Source organism: Leopardus geoffroyi, chromosome D1 (genome assembly GCF_018350155.1).
Source record: "Leopardus geoffroyi isolate Oge1 chromosome D1, O.geoffroyi_Oge1_pat1.0, whole genome shotgun sequence".
Lineage (NCBI taxonomy): Eukaryota > Metazoa > Chordata > Mammalia > Carnivora > Felidae > Leopardus > Leopardus geoffroyi.
Genome location: NC_059329.1, coordinates 104,875,998 through 104,898,192, shown reverse-complemented (window position 1 = coordinate 104,898,192; position 22,195 = coordinate 104,875,998). Strand labels below are relative to the sequence as shown.

The 22,195-nt window shown below is 43.2% G+C and overlaps 2 protein-coding genes across 3 annotated transcripts in view; one reads left to right on the top strand and one right to left on the bottom strand.

Moving 5' to 3' along the window:
* Window positions 1-22,195, top strand: part of LOC123601759 (membrane-spanning 4-domains subfamily A member 4A-like) — a 172,149-nt gene that overhangs the window by 547 nt on the left and 149,407 nt on the right. The gene's annotated exons all lie outside the window — the stretch shown is intronic.
* On the bottom strand, window positions 7,767-21,375 carry MS4A1 (membrane spanning 4-domains A1). Its single transcript, XM_045485373.1, has 7 exons — window positions 21,187-21,375; window positions 14,889-15,063; window positions 14,350-14,469; window positions 13,117-13,173; window positions 11,371-11,610; window positions 10,494-10,595; window positions 7,767-9,606 (listed from the first exon to the last, which is right to left on the bottom strand). The coding sequence occupies exons 2-7, from the start codon at window positions 15,045-15,047 to the stop codon at window positions 9,388-9,390; spliced, it is 897 nt and encodes a 298-aa protein (XP_045341329.1). The 5' UTR covers window positions 15,048-15,063; window positions 21,187-21,375; the 3' UTR covers window positions 7,767-9,387.

Sequence of the window (22,195 nt, the reverse complement as noted above, 5' to 3'; positions counted from 1 at the left end):
GGTTTTAGGCCGTCTTCCGTTCAGGGTGATTCCTTCCCTGCTCGTCACTCAAACCACTGAATCATCTCTCTCCTTCCTTTCATGACTAAACTTCCCAAAGCAGAGTCTCCTCTCACAGGTTCAGTGTTTTCCTGCCACATCCGTTTTTCAGTGAATGGCAGTCTGTCGTCTTTCCTGACTGTCTTCTACAATTGTCCCTCCTAACGCTGCCAGTGACCTCCCAATTCCTGATCCCGGTGGCCTCTACTCGTCCTCATTCCTTAGGATTCTTCCCGGCAACACTGCTCTGCTGCCTCCTTCCCCTTTGAGACACTTGTCCTTCCTCAGCTTCCAAAACAGGACACTCTCTTAAGTCCCCCTCCTGCTTTCCTGGACGTCCTCAATTTCATCTTCACTGATTTCACTTTCTCCGACAACAGCTAAACGTGGGCCTTCCTTACAAAGTGTCTGTCACCTTCTCCTGGGAGCTTCCCATTCATTAACTCTGTCAATTTGTAAGTGAATCTTTTGTGCAATTCCATCTTCAATCCTGTTCTCCCATCTGATTTTCAAACTTGTATTTGCAGGTATTTGCATATCAGAATGACCCTTCAGTCTGCAGTGTGAAATTGTAGAACCAGCCCAGTCTGAGCTCGTGATCCAATTCCCAAGCTTCCGGTTTCTCGGTGTCCCATCTCTCTCCACTAGCCCTGTCCCCATTTCATGCCCTTCCTACCCCTATCATCCAAACTCAAAGCTGAGAGAGATCTTTGATTACTTCCCTTTTATAGCTAATAAAGTCCTTCACATCCATTAAGTCCTGTCTACCCCCAAATATATTTATTTATTTATTTTTTAAATTTTTTTTAACGTTTATTTATTTTTGAGACAGAGAGAGACAGAGCATGAACGGGGGAGGGGCAGAGAGAGAGAGACACACACAGAACTGGAAGCAGGCTCCAGGCTCCGAGCCATCAGCCCAGAGCCTGACGCGGGGCTCGAACTCACGGAGTGTGAGATCGTGACGTGAGCCGAAGTTGGACGCTTAACCGACTGAGCCACCCAGGCGCCCCCCCAAATATCTTTAAATACACTTTAAATATCTCTAAACACTCGCCCTTCTCTCTACTTAATGCAGGACTAGTTCTTATTTACTCCTGTTGTTTCTCTTATTTTCTACACTATTAATTATAATTCCTTGCTTTCCTACTCAAACATCTGCAGCGATTCCCTGATGCTTATGAATTCAAGTCTGGATGCTGTGGGCATTTAAGATTCTGCACAGTGTGGCCCCGGCCTTTCTCTACTGCCTTGAGTCTAATTACCCACTAATTTAACCACAGTCCATCTAGGTGATTCTGTTATTGCCTCTGAACACGACTAGGATGTTTCTGTTTTCATCCTGTATAGGTATTGCCCCACTTACCTGGAGTATTTGTTCCTTACTCTCTTACTATAGAATTTCTACCTATTCTCAGTTCAACTCAAATTCCTCCCATTCCATGAGATTTTCTTGTGATGCGCTAAACCTTCATAGAGCTCAGTCCTATCCCGTAACAGTATTGAGCAATTGTTTTGTGCTATGAACTAGGGCATTTGACTGTTATTTAGTCCTTCCTGGCTGTCTTCTATCTCTTAAAATTATTTTTATTGGAATACAATTCACACATGGTAAAACTCATCTGTTTTAAGTGTTTTTAAATGGCATTCCCAAAGTTTTATGACCATCACCACTATCAATTCCAGAGTATTTTCATCACCTCCAAAGGAAACCTGAGAGTTACTCTACATTTCCCCCTCCTCCCAGCCTCTGGCAACCGCTAATCTACTCTCTGTTTCCATAGATTTGCTTATCATGGGCATTTTGTATAAATCGAATAAGAAATCTGTGGCTTCTGTATCTGGCTTCCTGTACTTAATGTGAAGTCTGTAAGTGTCATCCATGTTGTGGCATGTACATGTTGTGGCATGTACCAGTACATTGTTCCTTTTGATGGCTGAATAATGTTTTATTATATGGATACACCACGTTTTCTTTGTTCATTGGTTGGTAGACATTTGCGTTGTTTCTGGTTTTTGCCTGTTACGAATGATGCGCCTGAGAACGTTTGTGTAGACGTTTCTGTGTAATTGTATGTTTTCAGTTCTCTTGAGACTATGGGTGGCCCACTGGGTCTTATAGTAACTTTACGTTTTTCTTTGTGAAGAACTGCCAAAGACATTTTTAAAGAAGTCACACCATTTTCTATTACCACTAGCACTATATGAGGTTTCCAGTTTCTTCAAATACTCACCAACACTTCTTACTTCCGTTTTGTTTATAGCCACCCCCGTGGGTGTGATGTAGTCCTCATTGTGGTTTCGATTTGCATTTCCCTAGTGACTAATGATGCTGGGCATCTTTTCATGTGCCTATTGACAATTTGTATGTTTCACTTGGAGAAATATGTATTGAGATCCTTTGCCACTTCTTAAGTTGGGTATTTGTCTTTTTAATTGTTGAGTTGTAAGCTTTCTTGATACTTTTGGATACTAGACTCTTATCAGACAAGATTTACAAATGTTTTCTCCCCTTCGATGGATTCTATTTTTACTTTCTTTATAGTGATGTTTGTGGCACAAAAGTTTTATTTTAAGCACATAAGTTTTTAATTTCAGTCATGTCCAATTTATTTTTTCATCATTGCCTAATCTAATATCATGAAGTTTCCACCTAGGTTTTCTTCTAAGAGTTTTCTAGTTTGGGCTCTTATGTTTAGGACTCTGATCCATGTTGACCTAATTTTGTGCATGGTGTAAGTGTCCAATTTCATTTTCATGTGGCTGACCAGTCTTTCCACCACAATTTATTGAAAAGATTATTCTTTTTCCATTGAATTTTCCTGAACCTGTGCTGGTTATCTTTTTTACCCCAACAAAATAGTTTTTATTTTATTTTATTTTATTTTATTTTATTTTATTTTATTTTAATTTAATTTAATTTAATTTTACTTTATTTTATTTTTTATTGAAGTAAAATTGGCATATAATATCCTATTAGTTTCAGGTATACATATAGTGATTAAGTATTTTTATACATTCTGAAATGATCCCAAATTAGTCTAGTTACCATCTGTCATGATACAAAGTTATTACAGTGTTATTAACTATATTCCATTCCCAGTGATGCAAATTACATCCCCATGGCTTATTTATTTTATAACTGGAAGTTTGTATATCTTAATACCCTTCGCCTATTTTGCCTACCCCTCCCCCCCCCCCAATCCCTCCTCTCTGGCAACCACCAATTTGTTTCCTGTAGCTATGAGTCTGTTTCTGTTTTGTTTATTCATTCATTTTGTCTTTTAGAAATCACATATAAGCGAAACCATGTGGTATTTGTCTTTCTTTGTTTCTTTGTTTCTTTTTGTTTTTTTGAGAAAGAGAGAGAGGGAGAGGGGCAGAGAGAAAGACAGAATCTTAAGCAGGCTTCATGTTTGGTGCAGAGCTCTACTCAGGACTCAATACCATGACCCTGGGATCATGACCTGAGCCAAAATCAAGAGTCAGACGCTAAACTGCTTGAGCCACCCAGGCACCCCATGCCCCAAGATTTCATTATTTTTTATGGCTGAGTAATATTCCATTACACACACACACACACACACACACACACACACACACACACCTTTCTCCATCTATCAGTGGACACTTAGGTTGCTTCTATATCTTGGCTGTTATAAATAATGTTTCAATGAATATGGACTTGCCTATATCTCTTTGAAAATTTGAATAAATTTTTTTATTTCTTTGGATACTCAGAAGTGGAATTGCTGGGTTGTATTATAGTTCTATTTTTAATTTTTGAGGAAATTAAACCTCCTTACTGTTTTCCATAGTGGCTGCACCAGTCTACATTCCCACCAGCAGTGAATGAGGATTTCCTTTTCTCCACATCCTCACCAGCACTTGTTATTTTTTGTCTGTTTTGGCAATAGCCAATCTGATCTGTGTGAGATGATATCTGATGTAGTTTGCGTTTGCATTTCTCTGATAATTAGTGATGTTGAGCATATTTCCATGTGACAGTTGTCCACCTGTATGTCTTCTTTGGAAAAATGTCTATTTAAGTCCTCTGCCCATTAAATTTTTTTTTTGATATGGGACAAGAATATAGACCATAGAAGTGTAGGTCTATTTCTGGGGTTTCTATTCTATTCCATTGATGTATATCTGTCTGATTCCATTGATGTATATCTGTTTTGTGCCAATACCATACTGTTTTGATTACTATAGCTTTGATTACTATAGCTTTGTACTATAGCTTTGAAATCAAAGACTGTGATAACCTCCAGCTTTGTTTTTCTTTTTCAAGATTGCTTTGGCTATTTTGGGTCTTTTTTGGTTCCATACTAACTTTAGGATTCTCTGTTCTAGTTCTGTGAAAAATGCCATTGGTATTTTGATGGGGATTGCATTGAATCTATAGTTTACTTTGGGTAGTATGGACATTTTTAAATTTTTTTTTAATTTTATTTATTTTTGAGACAGAGAGAGACAGAGCATGAACAGGGGAGGGTCAGAGAGAGAGGGAGACACAGAATCTGAAACAGGCTCCAGGCTCTGAGCTGTCAGCACAGAGCCTGACGCGGGGCTCGAACTCACGGACTGTGAGATCATGACCTGAGCCGAAGTCGGTTGCTTAACCGACTGAGCCACCCAGGCGCCCCAGTATGGACATTTTTAACAACATTAATTCTTCCAGATCATGAGCACAGTGTATCTTTTCATTTATTTGTGTCATCTTAAATTTCTTTCGTCAATGTCTTACAGTTTTCAGGTACGGGTCTTTTAATTCCTTATTTAAATTTATTCCTAGGTCTTTTATTCTGTTTGATGCAGTTGTAGATGGGATTTTCTTAATTTCTCTTTCTGGTAGCTCATTATTAGTGTATAGAAATGCAACCGATTTCTGTATGGTAAGTTTGTGTCCTCTGACTTTACATATTTCATTTGTTAGCTTAAGAGTTTTTGGTGGAATTTTTAAGGTTTTCTATATATAGTATCATGTCGTTTGCAAATAGTGACAGTTTTACTTCTTTCTTTCCAATACAGATGTCTTTATTTCTTTTTCTTGCCTAATTGCTATGTCCAGGACTTCTAATACATTGTTGAATAAAAGTAATTAGACTGGGCATACTTATTCCTGATCTTAGAGGAAAAGCTTTCATTTTTTTCATTGCTGAGTATGATTTTGGCTGTGGGTTTGTCATAAATGCTCTATTATGTGGAGGTACATATTTTAAAAAAATTTTTTTTAACGTTTATTTATTTTTGAGACAGAGAGAGAGACAGCATGAATGGGGGAGGGACAGAGAGAGAGGGAGACACAGAATCGGAAGCAGGCTCCAGGCTCTGAGCCATCAGCTCAGAGCCCGACGCGGGGCTCAAACTCACGGACTGCGAGATCATGACCTGAGCTGAAGTCGGACGCTTAAACGACTGAGCCACCCAGGCGCCCCTATGTGGAGGTACATATTTTCTATACCAACTTTGTTGAGAGTTTGCTTATAATAGGTACACTTTTAAATCATCTCTAATTAAGCACTACAAGTTTTGAGGACTTGGAGCTTCTCTTATCTTTAGGTATACCCCTCTATACTTTACAGTATTCCTTACCCATAGTAGGTGCCTGGTGGATATTTTGCTACTGTCTGTTTCTCCAATCAGATAGTGAGGCTCTAAGAGGAGGGATCTCTGCTTATTTTTGCTCATCAGAAGCCTGAGATCAACAAATATTTTTGGATGAATGAATTGCTTTAGGATTTTTGTTCTCTCTTGCAGAAGAATGCATAGGAGGCACGAATAAGTTTCTTCTAGTAAGTCAGGAAGGGAAGTGATGAGTGAAGAGCAAACATAACTCCAGAGAATAATCTGAAATTAGCTTTGATTTTGCCACCATATGATCCTACCATATTCATTTTATATTACTTGGTCCTCATTAGCTCAGAACATACAACCAGCTTTTAAATTAAAGGAAACCCGTTTAAGAATTTTAGACTTGGGGCACCTGGCTTGCTCAGTCAGAATAGCACACGACTCTTGATCTCAGGGTTGTGAGTTTGAGCCCTGCATTGTGTGTAGAGATTACTTAAATAAATAAAAGTTAAAAAGCACTGCAGACTTAATGTAGGAAAATTTCTGATTTGAACCTTCCCCATCAATGTTTTAGGTTTTTAAAACATATCAAATCCATAAATGAACTCGTGCTCAGTCTGAAGCTACCATTTATATGTATTGGATCTTTGGCTGTTTACCTGCCAAAGTGTAAAATTAATTTCCTGGCTTTTAACATATGTCATTACAGACTTTGTCAATGTTTGAAGTGTAAAATCACATTCTGCAGCTCCAAAAGTGATTTGCAAAAAAAAAAAAAAAAAAAAAAAAAAAAAAAGGCCCTTAGTACTCAATTATAGAGGAATATTGAATTATGTTATATTATGTTATATTGATTAATGAAGTACTAAGTTGCAACTAACTAGCTTATGAGAATTATGTATCAATAAGGAACAATATTTATGATATAATGTTAATTATAAAAAAACATTATATTATGTAGTGATTGCAGCCAGGTACAATTATGTATTACTATGAACTGGAGTGATCAACCATCCTGGTTTGCCTCTATTTAGGTTTTAGCACTGAAAGTTCTGCATCTCAGGAAATCCCTCAGTCCCAGACAGACTGGGATGGTCAGTCACCCTCTTAGGAACAAATTGCCAAAGGGATAATTGGAGAGAAAAGTCATAGCAATGATTTTCATTCTTCTTTAACAATAGACATTAATGGTGTCTCAAAAGAAGTTATGTGAGGTTAGTACAAACTGATTATGGTTTGAGATCATAAAAATGAATAAAATAACTAATATAACATTACGTTAATTATACTTGAACAAAAATACATATATATAATAAAATTTATTTTTTTAAAACTTTTTTCTTTATATATTTATTTGAGAGACAGAGACAGCATGAGTGGAGAGGGGCAGAGAGAGAGGGAAAGAGAGAATCCCAAGCAGGCTCCATGCTGCTGCGCAGAGCCCGATGAGGGTCTCAAACTCACAAAACCAAGAGTTGGACGCTTAAGCGACTGAGCCACCCAGGCACCCCAAGAAAATAAAATAAAAATTTTAAAGACACAATGGTTTTGGAGAGGGATCCTCACATATATTTCAGAAATGGAGAAAATAAGATAGAAGACAGAGCTTATCTTCTTTGAAGATTTTCTCATTAGTTTTTTCCTTGGTCTGCCATTGCTCTCTTCCCTTTCCTCTAGTTCAGGCACATTCCGGAGTGCTCAGTGTGAGAAATCAGTTATTCGATTATTAAATCTTCTGTGAAAATTTTCCTTGGGAATGCATGTGTGTAAGAATACACTGACACCCGAGGGCACCTGGGTGGCTCAGTCCATTGAGCGTTGGACTTTGGCTCGGGTCATGATCTCACAGTTCATGAGTTTGAGCCCCACATTGGGCTTGCTGCTGTCAGCACAGAGCCTGCTTCAGATCCTCTGTCCCCCTCTCTCTGTCTGTTCCTCCCCCACCCACATTCTCTTTCTCTCTCAAAAATAAAAATAAATATTAAAAAAAAAAGAATACACTGATATACATAGCTGATGTCGTGACATCCCACAGTTCAAACCCGTATTGGGATTATGTGAATATAAACTTAAGGCTATAGGAGCCTCCCTTGTGGTCTGACGTTACAAGAATAGAGAAGACTGGGAAAACACTGTGTTGGAATCATCTGTTTCAGACAAGAACACAAATATAGTTTTATTTATTTAAGGCTAATTTTCAGGACTTTACATATAGAGATGTTTCATCTCTCTCTCTTTTTTTTTTTTTTTCTAAGCACAGGAAAGATCTTCTCTCGGTGGTCCCTAACAAAGTAGAAATATCACAAGGCATGGAAATTACTTTGACTGTTGACCTGCCAGAATCTGGCAGGGTTTATCATATAGAAAATGCCCAAATGTAATTGATAGGGTATAAACATTCTTCCTATGTAGGGTACTAGTATCTCTGAATATGAACAGGAATTGAGAAGTAGGGTAGCTATTACCTGAGATTTGGCATTGTAACTAATTACATTATTTTCAAACATGATCTGTTTTGAGAATGTCCATAGTACTTAGTGTCTGCATTATGTAACCTAACAACCAAGTATATATTAATGATGTGAGTAGTTTTCCAAATGTTGTGAATGTCTGTGTTTTTTATCCCTGAGAAGCAAAACTTGATTTCTGACTCTTCTGTGTCTCTCCGAACACCTATTTTATGCTAATCAGAGAGTAGGTGCTTATTAAAACCTGTTGACTTTGCTCAGGTAGTTTATACAGGCTGTTTGGTTATTTAAAACATTTTAGGGTTAGAGTAGGAAGATATGGGTACAAAAGAAGGCTCTCAAAATTACTAGCTGTGACCATTAGCAAATTACCTTTACTTATTTTTAAGTTACTTAGCCTCTTTGAATCATTTGTAAAATATGGATAGGGATTTTTTTTTTCTTGATGATGGAAGATCAAATCTAGTTATTTGATAAACTACTCTGTGAAATGGAAATTAGTCTACAAATACAACCGTTGATTATCATTTAAGATGTGGGTACTCATTATGGCATCTTCTTTGATTCTTTCTTCTCTTGCCTAAAGGCTGAAAGTAGGTAGACAGTGCAACCAAGAGCCTAGAGCAGGAGTTAGGGAAAGTTAAGACAGATACAGACATGCCCATTTATAAGCTGCGCTGTTTGTATGAAGAAAGAGCTGGGTGTTGGCCACTAAGAAGTTCCCTGGTGGGGTGTAGGCACTCGAAGAGTGTACCACAGTGTCAGCCCCGTAGAAAGATAGCTGGAGTAGTTCCTTATCTCACCTCCCTACCATTACCTTTTACTCTCTTTAGGACAGTGGTGCACAAGGGACCCCACAACATACGTAGATGTGGAAGGAATTAAAGGAAGTGTAGGGATGGCCTGCACAGTGGTTTATCTTTTTCATCAGGGGCAGAGTCTCTCTGTTGCAGAGGGACGAGGTGGAACCTCTACTCCGACCGCTACTGCAAAGCCTCGCCCGGGAAGGAGGCCGGTGAGCACTGCCGAGGTGCAGCCCTTGCTCTGCCTTGTTTGAATTTCAGTAAGCTGCCCCAGACAGGAAACGTGCCGACATAGTCGCCTGCCATGGCTGGATTCTCTGCGTGAGAGAGCGAGCGAGCGCGAGCGAGTGCCAGTGAGCTGTGGTCACTCCGTGCGAAGGCCAGAGAGACATGTGGAGGGTGCCTGCAGAGGGCCTCAGGAAATGAGGGTGAATACGTCTCTTGGAAGCTGTGAACACTAATGCCTAAGAAAAGGAAACAGAAGACAGAAAAAGAATAGTTTAAGGAATGCTATCGTTTTCTATCGGTGAAGGTTCCTGGTCTTGAGGAGGTTCCGGAAAGTTCATTTCCGTTTCCTCCTCCTCTTCTTGGACTGGAATGATTTCAATGTCTTCTTCGTTCTTTGGTTGGGAAGATACTTCAGTCAGCTCGACCGCTTCTTCTGTTATTTCAATTAGCTGTTCTTTTTTGTCTTCGGCAGCTAACAGGACAACTACATCCTGGAATACAAAATTAAACAAGCGTTTCTAGACCTTTACTTTTGGTGCATTTGTCAGCAGTGTCTGTGAATGTCTATCAAAGACCTCCTGTTTTCTGTGTCGTTTATGCTTTTTCCTATATGCCTCCAGATACCGGGACTGATTTCCCACGTGCCCAGATCCTCACCAAATCACCCATCAAAGCTCATCTGCAAGATCAGCAGATATTTGCCACTTTGCCTGGAATGATCACACAGTATTTTGGGAAAGAACGCTGCAGTAATGGGCGAATTTAGATTCGAGTTTTGATTTGCCTTTTATTGCCTATAACCTTGGGAAGGTAATTTTCTCTCTAGTCCTGTTTTTCTCATCTGCCAAATGAAGGACTTGTGACAGTCTCTCGGTTGTATCGTGAATCTAACATTCTGTGGCTCTGAAGCAGTTGATACAGCTCTGTCACGGGGATATTCGTATCTCCCAATTGTGGAGCCTCTTTGACCCATAGTTTTGGAAGTGGGATCTGATGAAAGGGTGGCGGCGGGGCGGGGTGGGGAGGGGAATGCTGGGAAATGAAGTGGACGAACCAGTGCTTTCATCAGCCTGTCCGGCTTCCACACGTTACATGTGGGATCACGAAATCAAGATGGACGCCTGGAGCGGGGCAGAGCTGAAGGCTCGTGAGCACACGTACTGCAGGGCTGTATCCTCTGTCTAACCTTTAGACTGGCTTCAAATTTCAAGACACTTTTTCCTCATTATTGGTATTCTCTGCTTTCCAGAAATCTGCCAAGACCATTTTTCATGAAGCTCCTAGTCTCAAAGTTACGTCAGATTACATTCTCCAGAAATGAGTTTTTGTAGACGTGATTTCCTAGAGGGGCTTAGTGGACAGGATGGCTACTACTCACAGCTTTAGGTTTGGAGCACAGTTTTTTCCATTCACTCTCAACAATGCCAGCTGTCACAAGTTTCTGGAATAAGGTAAAGACCACCATCACGGCAAAAATGCTCTGAGGAACGACAGAAAAAGTGAAGGCAAGAATGTGATAACAGCTTAAAGAATATGGTTGGTACTCAGTAAATGACTCTTGGCTACAATTAAATGATTAAAAGATCAGTTCTGTAGAAGATGGGTTCTTTAGAAGATGAATTCTATAGGTGAGTAATGACCAACTGTAAACACTACTAGTTATCTTCATAACCCCGACCCTTAGCACAGCTGCCTTCACAGACGGTTAATGCATGTTGCTGATAGGAAATAAGGTAGCAGCAATTAGTTGAAGAATCAATTCTATGTAGGAAAAATTAATCAGTGACTCCCAAATTAAGTTGTATCCAGCTTTAGGTGTTATGGTATCACAACCAAGGAAACCTGTCTACACTCGGGAGATGCATTTTTCCCCTTCAGAGTCTCCACTAAAAATTCACTGAGGCAAAAGGTGTTCATAGAACTTAGGTGCTTCTTCAATGTTCACCTTAATCATGCTAATAAATGTTAACCGATACTAATATAAAAATGTTAAACAAACACGTAGCACCTTCTGTGTACCAGTTCTAAATGTTTTTGTATATGTTAACTTACTGCTCAAAACAGCCCTGTGAGGTGAGTACTGGTACTTTCCCCATTTTACAGTTGAAGAAACTGAGGCAGAATGTGGTTAAAATTCTTGCCCCGAAGCCAGATAGGCAGTAAGTAGCAGATGTAGCCAGTCTGGATCCAGAGTTGGCACTCGTAATAAAAATGCCAGACTTCTTTCCTGAGAAGAAATCCAGTCTCACACTTACCAAGAAAACAGATCGTATGCTGTCACAATATTTTATAGACAGAGAGTTTTTCTCAGAGGGCTTACTCTCCGGTTGACAGGTGTGGATGTCAATATATGGCTTGGGACTTTTAAGAAGATTCAGATTCTCCATTTTAAAAAAATGGGAAATTGCAATATTAAATATGTCCATGATCAAAAGAATCATTCCAGAAATAGCAGCAAAGAGGCTCAGTGAGTTCATTATCATTTTCCCTTTGACCTGAAACGGAGACATAAAGACATGTTAATGGGGTTTGATTTCATTTGGAGAATACAAGGTAGGAAGGAATTCCAGATCCCATTCCTCCCATTCATAAAGGCACTGCACCCAAATCATCCTAAGCCACACTTCTCTCAGTGGTTTTTAATGTCCTTGTCACCGTAAAATGAAAACCTTCATCTCTCATTCCTGTTCCTTCCCCAGTCTTCCTCATCTCATTTTACCCTGTCACATCCAATCAGTTTATCAAGAGAAAATTTTAGGAATACTCCTAAATTCTTCTATTTTGCATCCTTGCAGTTCCTTTCACTGCCCCTACCACCACGCTGGTTGCATTCGGTAAATACTGGCTAAGTGAAGATAAATAGTCTTCAGCTTATATATGTCTGCCTTAGAAGGTAGAGGGAAGAAAGGGAAGGAGGTTCTTGCATCACCATGAAGTGGGTGTAGGGAGGGAAAGCGCAGATAGAGCCCTCTGGGTCTCTACCATCAAGTGGAAACTAACAGTAGCAAGAACACCACCACCTACTCCCTATTGACATGGGTTGCAATCAGCCTCAGTCTGCCATCTTCCAAAACATAATTAGGGCCGATGCCTCGGGGTAGCACCGGTGAAGGGTGTCAGAATGAGTTCTACCTGCCGGGATGATAGAAGGTCAAACCAGGAAAATATAAGTGACAGGTACCATAATAGTATGGGATTATTGATGGTTATTTTAAGACCTATATAGTTCATCCCTGGCTATAGGACCTACAGATTGCAAGTCAGTAGGACTTGCTGTATCTGGAAAATAAAAACAACTTGATCTTCCTAAATATTTTTTTTTTCTTCAAAACCTGAGTTTAGCAAGACCACCTCTTGAGAGGAGCCATTTCAATCCACTCCATCCGTCCCTGGCTTTGGAAGTGCCACAAGTCAGTAATAGCTTATTAGTAAGTATAAAAAACTTGGGGGAGGAAACTTGCTGGTAAGCTCATGACCTGGATGTAAGTGTGTTGGGAGGGTTATAGGACAAGACCCTCTGTAGCTCCTTATATAGCCTCTGAAGCACCTGCATGTATGTTACTCCATTACATACTCATGACCATATGGTAGCACCATTTTATAGAGGAACGGAGGGGCAAACTGACTTGCTCAAAGTTAACGAGGATTGAGTTTATCGTGGTATTGATTAGAGTTTTCCTAAACGGTGGTCTGAGAGAAAGTACACGGCTTTCAAGGAGACCTGTTAGTCTCACACATTTAACATTCATAAGACCATAAGCATGTGGCTGTTCTTTGGTCTGCCTTTAATTCTGTTTCTGCGGACATAATTCAGGTAGGCCTCATTTCCAAGTTTTTCATGAATAAAATCACAATAGCTTTCTAGAGAATCTTTTGCCTTTTGGGGTTGAAAGAGAACTCAGTGCTACTGTGATTCCAAAGGTGTGTAAGGGTTTTTGTTTTCAACTGAGAAAGTAGGCATTTCTCGGATGCGTGGGGAAGAAGGACATACGGTTACTTGCCAAACTTTTCCTGGGGTTTTTCTCCGCTGCTACCAGGAGTGATCCAGAAATGATATACTGTGAAAAGAGAGGTGGTGGGTGGGGAAGGTATGGGATAGATGGGAGAGGAGGCAGACAGGGAGGGAGGCAGAGAGGGAGATGGCTTTTAACATGGAGAACTGGTTGTTAAAAAGCTATCCACATTTCCAACCACTTTCACCAAACTGTCCAGCCATTTTTGCAGTATTCATTCATTTTTCAGCAGTCATAGTTCTCCTTTTTGCATGCTCAGCTATATTCAGCTGATGCCTTTTATGCAACTAACTGGGGAGCTGCGACCAGGAATATAGTAAGACCAGAGGCAGAACACAAGTTTTTGTGCCAACGAATACTAACACTGTGAATTTAAAAGCTTCATTTTTAGTTTCTCTCTTTTCTAAGTTTGTGGAATTTCTCTTTGGAGTTCACAGTGATTTCACTGATTGTGATGCCAGGGAAGAATGAATCAAGGTGGCCTGAGTGCCACGGGCACACGCCATTAAAATGTTTGCTGCTACAGGAATTGATGGTGATCATTTCCCATCTTCCTTGTTCAAGCTATGAAATGGAGGGGACGCTTGCTTTCATCCATCTCTCTTTGTTTTGAAAATCTCAGTCCTGGGCGTATCTTTCTGGTAGTAACTGTGAAAGTCTAATGGGGATATAAACATGACTCTGCTGTACCACACCCAGACACGGCTAGAAAACATGTACACGAAACAGTCATGAGGATTGCTCATGACAGATTGCTGCTCTGCTGGTCAGCCAAAGGAGATTCATTTGGGATGGGACTGATTTCACCACCTGAGATAGTAGCTAAAGAGAATTGTAGGAAGAAGGAATAGGTGGGAGGAAATGGTATGCGCCTGCTCCTTCCTGCTTCTGGAAACACCCTGCCGCACAGTCCGAATGTTTAGTGCCCTTCTCACCCCTCTCCACATTGACTTTGGAGAGTCCTGCTTTGAACGGTCTTCCTTCCCTGTGTAGATCCATGCAGGGCACCTCTTTCTGAATTTACATGAAGTGTGACCACTGACTCAGGGAGATTCATACTCGGTTCCGTCAACCTCTCCTTCCACTAAATTACTGTCACCTGATAACCTATTTCTCAGCCACATACTTGCCTCATCACAGAAATAATCTAGCATGCTATTGTGGAGCTTTTCAACCTTTTTGTCTGCATCACTGCCCAAAGGGCTGTTAGTTGTTACTCACCAGAATACCTCCCCAGAGAGGGTACCACACAGTCATACAGATGGGTGCATAGACCTCCATGTGGATCATCAGGAGGCCACCTAGGGCCATGTGGAAGAGCCCGTTCATAATCTGGACAGCCTGGAGAGAGAAGTAGGGGTCTGATGAGGAACTCAAGTCATCATCAAGTCAGAAAGCAAAGGCTGGAAGCCCTGATTCCGGACCCGGGGCTGTGTAAAACGCCTAAAGGAAGTGGGGAAGGTGCCAAGATCTTTGTCTTGTTGCGATCTGCTTTCCTCACCACCTGGGGCATTTCCAAGACAGATATGTCTGGGATGCTGGTGACAAACTGGGATGGGAGACCCCTAAATATGCAGACCGCAAAATCAAAAGGAGACATAAGATCACCGTGACAACTTCTCTGTACATCCCTGAATTGGCACGCTGTGTCCGACATAAAGGACACCTCACGTTGGATTGCATCCTGTACCTGGCCTATAGCCTCTGCTTGTCTAGGCCAGAGAGTCTCGCCGATATGGAACGGGGCACAGTTGACTTACCCCCAGTGGCTTAGATTCCTTCATGAAGAAGTTTTGTGTAGGGCCCACCACCGAAGGCATCTTTTTGGGAATTATTTTTTGAACAGGATTCATGGCAGTCGGACCTTTCATAGCATCTGCTGGGAGAGTTCCACTCATTGAATTTCTGGGTGTCGCCATTTCACCCTTAGAACTCCTAAAAATAAATAATAAAACGGCGGGGGGGGGGAGAGAATAGGATTTTCAGCGGTCTTTTGTCTCATGCATTGACATACTTTTCCCTTTATTCTCTCCGTGAGTGTCGTTGAGGATAGACATGGACTTTTCCCAGTGGCTTTGGGTCTGAGGCAAAGCCTACTACTATGTTCTAGCATCTCAGGCAAGGACATTGGGCCCCTGGAAATCCTGCCGGTATTCTTGACAACAATGTTTGGGGCATACTTTATCATGGAAGAGAACACCATGCTCACGTGTCCACATGTCCTGTTTGTTTCTCATCCCTGAATGCTTTTCTTACGCTCTCATGTTGGAAAGTGTATTTTGTATTGACTTTTCCTTGTCCTTTTGCTTCTCTGCCTTTGTCCATTGTGATGGGCCAGAGGCATCATGAGAGATAAGTGTCTGACTTCGGCTCAGGTCATGATCTCGCGGTTCACGAGTTCGAGCCCCTCTCTGCCCCTCCCCCACTCGTGCTCTGTCTCTGTCTCTCTCTCTTTAACATTAAATCTAACATAACATTAAATTTAAAACATTTTAAAACATTAAATTTAACATAATGTCTCTTTAACTTAAAAATGTTAAAAGGAGAGAGAGAGGGAGAGTCAGATGAGGACCGTCCTTAGTCAGCAGAGGCCGATTCTAGTCTTCCTTTACCACCAACTCTGCAACCTTGAGTAATCACTTTAAGGAGGTTCTCAGAGGTTGTATGTAAGACTGTGGCCTCCTGACACGGGTTGCCTAGGTTTAAATCAAATTCTGTTTGCGGTGAAACTACAGGAAAATTCTTTAAACTCTGGGCCTTATGCTTTTCAGCTGTAAGATGGGAATAATAATTCTTGTCTTATGGTCTAGGGTTTCTGTAAGACTCAAATGGACTGATGAGCTGTGTGGGGCTGGTGTCTTCATTTAGGTATATCTCAAATGTCAGCCTCTCAGAAAAGCCTTCCCCAAATCCTCGGTCCACAGCGCAGTCTTTTTCACAGCACCCGTTTTATTTGTGTACGTGGCCCATATCACTGCAGGGAATTACCTTGATTATCTGCTTGCTTGTTTACGGTCAGTCTCTTCCCACTAGAATATAAATTCCTTCAAAGCAGAGACCTTATCTGTCTTGTTCAGTATCTAAATGGGGCCTGGATTGAATAGTTTCTTGATATTACTAAGGAAATAAATGTATGTAAAGCACCCATGTCTGAATAATTAGTGCCTGTTTTTGTCGCTCTTCTTGTTTTTACTATTATTACCTCTGTAGGCATTAGTTTCTGTATTTTTCCCCGTTGGAACAATGAGACCAACGTCCCTGTCACAGACCTGTTGTGAGAAAGAGGTTCAGACGTGAAAATGCCTCCCACGTGGGGAGAGAGGAGCAAGTGGTGTTTGTTCTTAGAATTCATGCTTTATTCACTTCTGAAGTTAGACGGTGATTATTACCGAGACCCTTTCCAGCTCTCATGTTTTAAGACTGCCCAGTTTTCTTCATCTTGTGCTTCGTCTTGGGATTTATGTTTGCATCAGCTACTTATGTGAATTCTATCGGGTCTTTCCTGGGCCCTGGAACTCTCCTTAGAGATGCACCTTTGGTCTCGTCCTTGTTGGCTGTCAGTCACGTAAGGAGCCTTGGAGACAAAGACTGTCTATCCAGCTTGCTTATCGTACTGAAGTCACACCAAGCCCAGCACTGGTCCGGACCCCACAGGTCCTTGGGAGTCACCCAGGCCTTACGTTTGCACCCAGTGTGTGGTTACAAAGAGATTTCGCATCCTCAGTTCATTGAAGCCTCACAGAGTAGACAAGGGATGAACTGTTGCTTTCATTTTGTAGAAAAGGTGGCAAGGGCACAGAATAGTTAGTCCCTTGTTCCCAGTTACGTGACTACTGGAGATCGAAAGTGAGGGCTTGGACCTCTCCAACGAGGCATCTATGGCTGCTTTGTCCCCCGTGCAGGCCAGGGGTTCAGCCTTTCACTTATGAACCTCTCCCTACTTCGGGTGGATGTGACATTTGGATGACTACTATAAAGCAATTGAAAACAGACTCCCTGTCAGGAGGACAGAGGAGACTTCGGCTGGGTGCTCTGCACTCGATTTCACCCCACCTGCCGATTACCAGATGTCATGCGGTCTTGGAGGTCTCGGTGCTTTGCACCACAAACCACACCCAACAAGATGACTGACAAAAAGGAGTGTACTAAGGTAGGCCTCTAAGGAGCCTCCAGATTGATTCTGGCCAGGAGGCAGAACTTTGGGAGCTGGTCAGAAGCTCAGAAACCATTGTGGCCATTTGATAAATGAGGAAACTGTGGCCCAGGGATGGGCCGCGCCTCGTCACAGACCTTGCACCTGGTGACAGAGCCGACCAGAAGGCAGTCACCGCGGCTCTGAGGCCAGTGCTCTCTCTGCGGCCCCACAGCCAGACCATGTCGTGTAGTTGTTTATGGAGCATCCTCTATGTGCCGGGGTTACCGCACATTTAGTTCCAGGTCGCCCAACACCTGTCTTACCCAGAAGGCATCTTGTCTTTTTTTGCAGGTGTGGAATGCAGGTGCAGAGGGGTTGGTTCGTTTCCCCATTTGTAGGAAGGGAATGGGCTGGGAGTCACCAATTCCTCTCCAGGGGGCTCATTTTAGCGAGGACAACTTAAAGAGCAAAGGTCATCAATTATCTGGACAGAAGGAAATGATGGGACTAGTGTGGTTTGAATTTCTCCTTATTTTTCAGCTGCCTGAGGCTGTGTCACTGTTACTGGTGAGATAAACCTCTTAACATAAGCAAGTTCTGCTGCGGCTGTATCTGTAATGGCTAATGGCAGTAATGACCACTGGGGGGAAATGTTTTATTTCACTGGTAAAAATGTGCCTGGGTGGCTCAGTTGGTTAAGCGTCTGACTTCAGCTCAGGTCATCATCTCCCAGTTCGTGAGTTCAAGCCCCTCATCGGGTTCTCTGCCGTCAGTGTGGAGCCTGCTGCGGAACCTCTGTCTTTCCCCCCTTCGTTCTCTGCCCTTCTCCCATTTGTACTCTCTGTCTCTCCCAAAATAAATAAATAAACTTAAAAAAATGATGTCTCATTATGGCAACTGTACTCCTCTGAAGGCTTCAACACATATTACTGTAAAATAGTTTATAGACACAAACATACCCATCATTTTGTATGGAAATAAGCTTTCTAAAATATGTACATATTTCAATGCCAGGGCATTGTCGACCAGGAACTGAAAATTTTCATTGTATGGGAATACATAAAATTAGACCACATACTCCCAAGGATATTGTAGATTCCTGCAGCTTTGCCCTGTGGTTGTTTCTTAATTGTTCACGGTGATTTAAAACGGTGCCCGGCACACAGCTCTGCTCAAAGCCCGGTTCGTACATCCGCAGGGGTGACTGAGCACATTGGCCAAAATGTGGTAACAGCAGGATTTTGTGCTCACTAAACTATATCACCCTCAGGGCTCGGTTTGTCTGACACTGCCTCACTCTATTACAGCGACTTCTGCAAATCTCTTCTGGTTTTTCAAAGGCACCACTGTTTCTGGGTGCATCCACTGCAAGACAGTCTCACAGCCTGTATGGGTTTGGGTTTGAATAATGACTGTTTAGGTCCAGTAATTACATCACTTAATGAGAAGTTCAAAGCTGCCTAGCTTTCGTTACCTCCACTTCCTCCCCTGCCACTCAAAATAGTTCTGTGTTTCTGCCCTTTCTGGTCCTGTGCGCTGAGCTCTGAGGAGGAATGTTCTTACTTCCATTCCCTCTGCCTGGGCTCCTCAGCCCCTCTCCAGCCCCCCTCCTTCCTCCAGGATGGCAGCCCCTCAGGGCAAGCGGGTCTTGTGTCTTCAGTCCGTGTGCACTCGCGTGCCACAGAAAGTGCTAGTCCCAGCTCTGCGGCCTGCCACGTCTGTGATCTCGCTACTCAAAGTACTGTCTGAGAACGTGGGAGAATTTGCAATTCATAATGTAGTAAACGCTCAGAGGATAACTGTGTCTTTTGTAGGACTGAGATGTACCGCAGCGTCCCCATTCCCAAAGCCCCTTCCTTTCATCCAGCAGCCACTGCCCAGGCCCCCCTCTGTCATCCCCGGCGTCTTCAGAGCCCCTCCACTCTGTTCCTCCACTTCTTCCCCACCCGTCCCCTCTGGGGGCCTCGCAGCAGGTGGGCAGAGCCACTGGGCTGAGGCCACTTTGTGCAAGGACTGCCCTGCAGAGTCAGCGGCCTTTCCTCAGGCGTGAGCACTCAGATGGCTTTATTTCTGTCCCTCTGGCACCCAGGTTCCAAGAGCTGGAGCCACGGTTCTCTCCAGCCCCTTCACCTCCACGCCCAGTCAGGGCCCAAGTCCTGCTGCTTCTTCCTCTGTAAGGTGTTTTCTCTTGCATGCGGACCATTTTCTACCTCCAGTGTCACCCCGAGTTTCTCACTTCCTCCGTTGGTTGAGCACAAAAATCGTACTCTTCTGCCTTCAGTCTTGCTCTCGTCTAATCCATCCTCCACAGGGGCGGCTAGAGCAGGCCCCGAATCACTGCTTTAAGTCCTGCTCGATCTGAGCTTCAGCTCTTTGTCTAGTCTGTCTTGGCCTCGTAGGAAAACCTGCGCCTGGCCCCCCCACCGCATGGCCTTCACGGAGCCTCTCGGCGTCCCATTCGGAAGCCACACCACACCGCTCCCCGCTGGACCGCTGGTCTGGAGGTATCTTCCTCTCTCTTCCCTCTCCGCTTTGAAATGCTCCCCTCCTGCCCCCTTCACGGTCTCCCCATTAGACATTCACATCCTTGGGACTGTTCCCGGCACGGGCTCCTTCAAAGGCCCCAGCTCTCTGTATCCCTTACTTGTCCTCAGCTGTTTTCTCCTCTAACTGGGGGTATGTTCCCCAAGGGCTGTCCTGCTAGGGTTACGTGGAGAACCTGCTTTCCATGTACTACGAGCTCGATAGATGTTAAACCGAACGACTTCCTCAGCGAAGATTCCCACGTGAGCACGCAGGATGTTGGACCAAAAGGTGGTCATTTCACCTCACCTGATGATCAGTGACATCAGGCCATTTTGTGGAAAACAGGGAAAGGCGGTCACATTATATACTGGTTCAGGAAACAATTATGACATGGCTAAAGCTCATCTTTGTTGCCCTTCATTAGATCTTCCTCATCTGCAGTGCCCACTCTCACTGCAGGCTTCTGTGATGGATTTGAGGCAGGATCTGACGCTCCGTTTCATGTCCCTCCCCCCCCCCCCATCCTCCAGTCCCCTCCAGAACATGTTAGCCTGCAAGGTTTAACAACATTTGGGGTATTCACATTTAGCAGCATATCTTTGGAGACCAAATCATTCAAAGCAAGAGAAATGGAAATATTTTCATTATAACCACGGCTGATTATTTTCTTCTTCAGTGCAAGGTGGTTCTAAGAACCTTAGGATTTTAGCTCATTTAATCTTATGTAAAGCAACGAGTGTTAACCGTCACCCCCATCTTGTGGGTGAGTAAAACCAGGGATGTAGAGGTTTGGTGACTTGCCTGTATCTATCAGAGGCCCCAGGCCTGCCCTGTGTCACTCACCTCCTGTGTACGTGGGACACCAGCAGTGGAAGTGAACCACTGTAGATACCTTATAGGCGGTGGACCTCCGGTTGGAGCCCAGCAGATTGGTAACCACGCTCTCGTCTACGTGCTACAGTCTGCTGCTTTTGTTCGGGACACCCAGTTCACTGGCCAGCGTCTTTCTTGAGGGAGGGAGTGGTTCAGAAAGCGGGTGGGCAGCAAAGCCTGGTACCCCTCCTCAACTTGTGACACTGTCAGAAAACCCAACCGGGGAACGAGAAACTTGAGTCTCCAAAACCATCCTATGCTTTACAAGTCACTCCCTTTTAGTCTTTTTTTTTTTTTTTTTTTAAGTTTTTATTTATTTTGAGACAAAGAGAGTGTGCAGGAGGGGCAGAGAGAGAGAACCCCGAGCAGGCTCCACACCGCCAGCACAGAGTCCAACGCGGGGCTGGAGCCCACAAACCGTGAGCTCATGACCGAAGCCGAAATCAAGAGTTAGACGTTTAACCGACGGAGCCCCCCGGACGCCCCCTTTTTAGTCGCTTAAACAAAGCAAACTGGTTGCTTACCTGCGTGTCTGAGGCCTTAGGTCGCAAGGCTGACTCAGATGCTGGCTGCCGAGTTCACTTCCACTGCTGGTGTCCCACGTACACAGGAGGTGAGTGACATAGGGCAGGCCTGGGGCCTCTGATAGATACCAGGTGACAGGAAATCAGTGGCTTCTGCTACCTTGGCCTTTGCCCCAATCACTTTGGTTTAATGCACACATGCCAGAGCCAAAGGATATACAAAAAAGTTTCTGCCTTACCACGAGGTTTCACTTCTCGAAAAGGATCCCAGGGGACTGCCTGGCGTACTTTACGCTCCCCTAATTAGAAGAACTTTGCAGCCCCCACCCTGTGAGCAGGTGTGGACGGTGGGTCCCCAAGGGCAAGAAGGGCTCTAGAAACTCTCTACAGATGGGCTGCTAGGACTTTTACCTTTTTACTTCACTTTTAGGAGTGAGTGGGTGGGAAGAAGTCATCCAAGCAGAGAGATTCAGGAATCAGTAAGCCCGGTTGCTCGGGAGTATTGCAGGTATCCCTCTGCAAGCGTTGTCCACGTTTGCCCGCACTTAGGGTCCTCGTGGGACCACGTATGTCTCGTGTGGGATTTACTAGAAATGGCCTAAAAAATATACTTTGGTATTGTAGAGCACAGACCCAGAAGCTCGAGGCAAGAGTTGCGTGTTTGGGGATACAAACTCAAGTAGCACTTTTACCTACAGACTCACTTTTCCCACCATCTTTCTGGCTCTCTTGCGTCGCCTCTCTCTTCAGTCTGGCCTGGAGCTGTGCTAGGGGTAGATCAAGTGAGGGATGGAAGAAGCCGGTGGCCAGGAAAGTGTGAACATTTGGGAAAGGAATTTTTGCCCAAAGGTTTCGTACCCCTTGCCTCCACCTATACAACCCCTATGTTCATGTTGTTGGATTTTTTTTTTTTTTTATTGCTTTTTAGTTTCCTTGTGCATCGCTTTATCTCATTAGGGAGTCAGGGCTGTAACTAAGCAATTGTTTGCCTTCATCTAGTGATGAAAGA

Coding starts and splice junctions, on each gene's coding strand:
- MS4A1 (XM_045485373.1), bottom strand. CDS start 15,047: ATGGCGACACCCAGAAATTCAATGAGTGGAACTCTCCCAGCAGATGCT. Junction 14,470..14,888: donor AGGAATCTAAGCCACTGGGG/GTAAGTCAACTG, acceptor TTCTCTCTCCAG/GCTGTCCAGATTATGAACGG. Junction 13,174..14,349: donor CTCTCTGGGGAGGTATTCTG/GTGAGTAACAAC, acceptor CTCTTTTCACAG/TATATCATTTCTGGATCACT.